Source organism: Malania oleifera, chromosome 1 (assembly GCF_029873635.1).
Source record: "Malania oleifera isolate guangnan ecotype guangnan chromosome 1, ASM2987363v1, whole genome shotgun sequence".
NCBI lineage: Eukaryota > Viridiplantae > Streptophyta > Magnoliopsida > Santalales > Ximeniaceae > Malania > Malania oleifera.
The window spans coordinates 150690976-150694636 of record NC_080417.1 but is presented as its reverse complement, the minus strand read 5'-3'; the positions used below and the strand labels follow the sequence as shown (position 1 = coordinate 150694636).

At 39.3% G+C, this 3661-nt stretch overlaps 2 protein-coding genes across 2 annotated transcripts; one reads left to right on the top strand and one right to left on the bottom strand.

The window, feature by feature from the left end:
- The first annotated feature begins 291 nt into the window (after positions 1 to 291).
- LOC131149773 (uncharacterized) lies at positions 292 to 1373 on the top strand. The gene is made up of 3 exons (XM_058100523.1): positions 292 to 716; positions 1002 to 1182; positions 1335 to 1373. Exons 1-3 carry the CDS (start codon positions 292 to 294, stop codon positions 1371 to 1373), a joined length of 645 nt encoding a protein of 214 aa, XP_057956506.1.
- Positions 1374 to 2283: 910 nt separating this feature from the next.
- LOC131149769 (transcription factor bHLH10-like) lies at positions 2284 to 3414 on the bottom strand. The gene is made up of 3 exons (XM_058100508.1): positions 3172 to 3414; positions 2558 to 3052; positions 2284 to 2400 (listed from the first exon to the last, which is right to left on the bottom strand). The coding sequence occupies exons 1-3, from the start codon at positions 3412 to 3414 to the stop codon at positions 2284 to 2286; spliced, it is 855 nt and encodes a 284-aa protein (XP_057956491.1).
- Between the last annotated feature and the right edge of the window lie 247 nt (positions 3415 to 3661).

Here is a 3661-nt window from a genome sequence, read left to right as displayed (position 1 = left end):
CTTTGTAAAACCCCGATCGGCATAGCAATCAAGCTGGGAAGATGTTGTTAGACCTAGATTTGGTAAGAGAATTTCTATTAAAATTAACTTGATGAAATCTTATGATTCAGTTGATTAGAGTTGTATAAGAAACATCCTAGGGGCTATCCATGTTCCATCTGTCTTCAAGGACTACATTAAATTATATTATTCTAACCCCAAGAACTCATTTAATCTCAATGGTGAACCCTGTGGTTTAAGGGTGCAAGAGGTCTTAGGCAAGGGGACCCCTTATCCCCTTACCTGTGTGTCATGGTCATGGAAACTTTAAATGGGTTGCTTCAAGAAAGAACATCTAGACCTGATTTTATCTTCCAAAAATGTTGTAAAACTGATAAGATAACTCACCTCTGCTTTTCTAAAGATATGATTTCATTTGCTCATGGGGAGATTAATCCTACCCTCTGTCTGATGGATGCTCTTCATAATTTTTCTACCCTCACTGGTCTGCAATTCAATCCTAGTAAGAGCCAAGTTTACTTTTCTGGTTTGAGTGCTGTTGAGAAAGATTTTATCCTCGAGCATCTCCTTTTTCAAGAAGGGACCCTGCCCTTTAGATATTTGGGTATTCCTCTAATCACAAGAAGACTCTTTACTTCTGACTGTAAAACTTTATCAGACAGAGTTATGAAGAGGATTGAAGGATGGGGTTCCAAGAATGTTAGCTACAGTGGCAGGTTGTAGCTGACCAAAATGGTCCTTTCTTCGGTTGCTTCTTATTGGATGCAATTCTATTTCCTACTGAAACAAACTATCTACGACATCAATAAAAGGATTAGGAGGTTCTTGTGGTTTGGTTCACCTCAACTAAACAGAACCTCTAAGGCCAATTGGCAGGATGTTTGTAGTCCTAAAGAGAATGGTGGATTGGGCCTTCTTGATTTGAACATATGGAATGTTGTCTTGATAGGTAAGCTATTATGGAAACTTCACTAACTCCCCCAATCTTCTCTATGGTGCAGATGGATAAACTCTAATAAATGCAAGGACACCCCTTTGCTTGACTTGGATGTGAAAGGCACGATGTTGTGGTGTTGGAGAAGTGTTCTTAAAGCCAAATTTCTTTTACGGGAGATTATCTTGAATAACCAGGACTACTCAACCACTAGAAGTTATAAGTTGCTGGCCATTCCTAGTGAGAAGGTGATCTGGTTTAATGTGATCTGGAGGGGGTCGATTTCCAAACACAGACTAGCTACTGTAGATAGAATCCGTTGTTGGAATGATCAGATTAATTCTTACTCTCCTTTATGTTTTTTTGAGGAGTGTGTTGAGCACCTATTCTTCAATTGTAGTTGGACGATGGAAATATGGAGAAGCATTCTTGCTTCTAATAGTATTATTAGATTAACTGGTGGATGGACTCGAGAGCTGGATTGGATCACTTCAGCCACAAAAACAAAATCCTTTGTCGGCAGCATGTTAAAGACCTCATTCAACGCTGCTATTTATCACATATGGAAGGAACGAAACAATAGAAGATTAGCTGGAAATAGTAATTCAGTCCAGACAGTTTTAGCGTTGACAAAAAAAGACATTAGAAGGAGGATGTGTATGTTTAGAAATATGAGAGATAATTGTTGTAATAGGAAGTTCCAAAGAACCTCTATTTTTCTTGTAGGTTAGTTGCTTATACTCTAAAGGGTTCGCTCCCTTCATTTTTTTAATATATTGACATTTCACCCAAAAAAAAAAAAATATTTGGACCTTTGAAGTGGTGTGGATCTACATTATTGGGATCACATCAATCCATATAAGTATAAAATAGAAAGTTAAATTAGGTGTATCTTAAGTTATGGAAAATGAATACACAAGCTTAAATATTCAAACTAAACCTTATTTTTAGATAACCCTCAAACACAGAGTTACAAATTACTCATTTATAAATAAATAACATGAACAATCCCTTACCTAAATCTTACTTGGCCAGTGCTACGAATTACTCAAATAATTTGCTCTAAATTTATATCAAAGTTGATTTATAAAATGGAATGAAAATTTAATCAGAGAAAATGAAAATCAAGTGATGAATTTGATTTCCGGTACATATCATCATTGCTATGTATCAAATATGTAAATAAAATTTGATTTTATTAATAAAATGACCAACAATGGCACCACATTGGACATTATGGTCCGGTATCAAAGTCGGGGGTGAAAGTTGTTCACCCATTGATACACCCTTGATAATTCACCATAATGTCTCAAGGGGAAATCGAAACCATGACCTTGGGACCTCTAAAATCACAAGTTCGCCTTTATCACTTGAGTTGGCCTGGCTGGGCCTGAATACTGTCTGTCCACACCCTCAATGAGTTTGTTGGCAATGGCACTCGCATACACAGACGAACCTTCATATATCTACAATCAACATGAATCAGAATTCGCATGTACTATTGTGATCAACGTGATGAATTAATGAAATAGTACCTTCGTATTGAACAAGAAGGTGTAGTAATGAATTACTGATCGTGGGAATCGATCAAATAAATATATGTAAGTGATTATTGGCTCATACCTTCGTATTGAGCAAGAAGGTGTAGTGATCGCCAGTGTGGCCGCCGGTAACGTGTTGAAGATCCAAGTGTAGTTCGTCTAGGGTTTTAGACACGTAGAGCAAGCAATTGATTTTCTTGCGCTGAACGAGTTTGATGTTGACTTCGTTTTCCACGATTCGAACATCGACTTCGGTGTCTTTGGATTTCCGCTGAAGCCAGGAGCTTCTCAGGGACCCATTATTGGCGTAGGAGGATTGGTCTGCGTCGGCGCCAGCCCCGCCGAAGCCCAGAGGCTTGTTAATGCTGCAGCTCTCTATATCCATTTCACCACCCGCCGCCGCAGCAGTAGCGTTAATAATAGTATCAGCTTGATCCGTCGCCGTAGTCGTCTTGTGCCTCTTGCTGCTTTCTCTCCCACATCTCTTCTTCTCCACTAGGATTTTCAGCAGAGTCATTGTTCTCAGAAGCTCCTTGATGTATTTAATAGCATCTCCCACCACAGATGCTCTGTCAGCCTGATTAATTGGTTTTGTAAAATTACATGCATTAATTGAACAGCCAATATTCATTGGAGGACAGATTGAAGAAATTAATTAATTAATTTGATATATATGATCAGTATATATATATATGCCTGGGTGGGGTTGGGAATCAAACTCCTCAAGGCCTTGTACGTGTCATTCAGGCGTTGTCTCCTCTGTCTTTCCGTAGCGAAGTTGGAGAGCTGGATGTTATTTTGATCTTCCGTGGTGTTCGCAGGCACGAGCGGCGGCGGTAATGGCAAGACTGGGCAGTCGGTGGTCAGGGCAGTCTGTGCAAACCCATCATCAGCCAAAGAATTGGGATCGAAAGAAGAAGCAGCATCCTCATGATACATTTTGTTCTCTCCCTCTCTCCTTGTCTACCGGAAATATGGGTCTCTGTCTGCATCAATTGAAAGAAACAATTAAGCAAAAGAGTTCCGACCAAAAAAAAAAAAGGAAAGAACAAATTCAAATAAAAAGCTGGATGATGCATGATCTTACGGGCTCGACAGGTTATGCTTATTGGAGCTAGCAACGGACAAATTGAAGAATTCAAAGACGGGCTCAGAAGAAGTGCTGAAAGCGTAAACTATCTGAGAC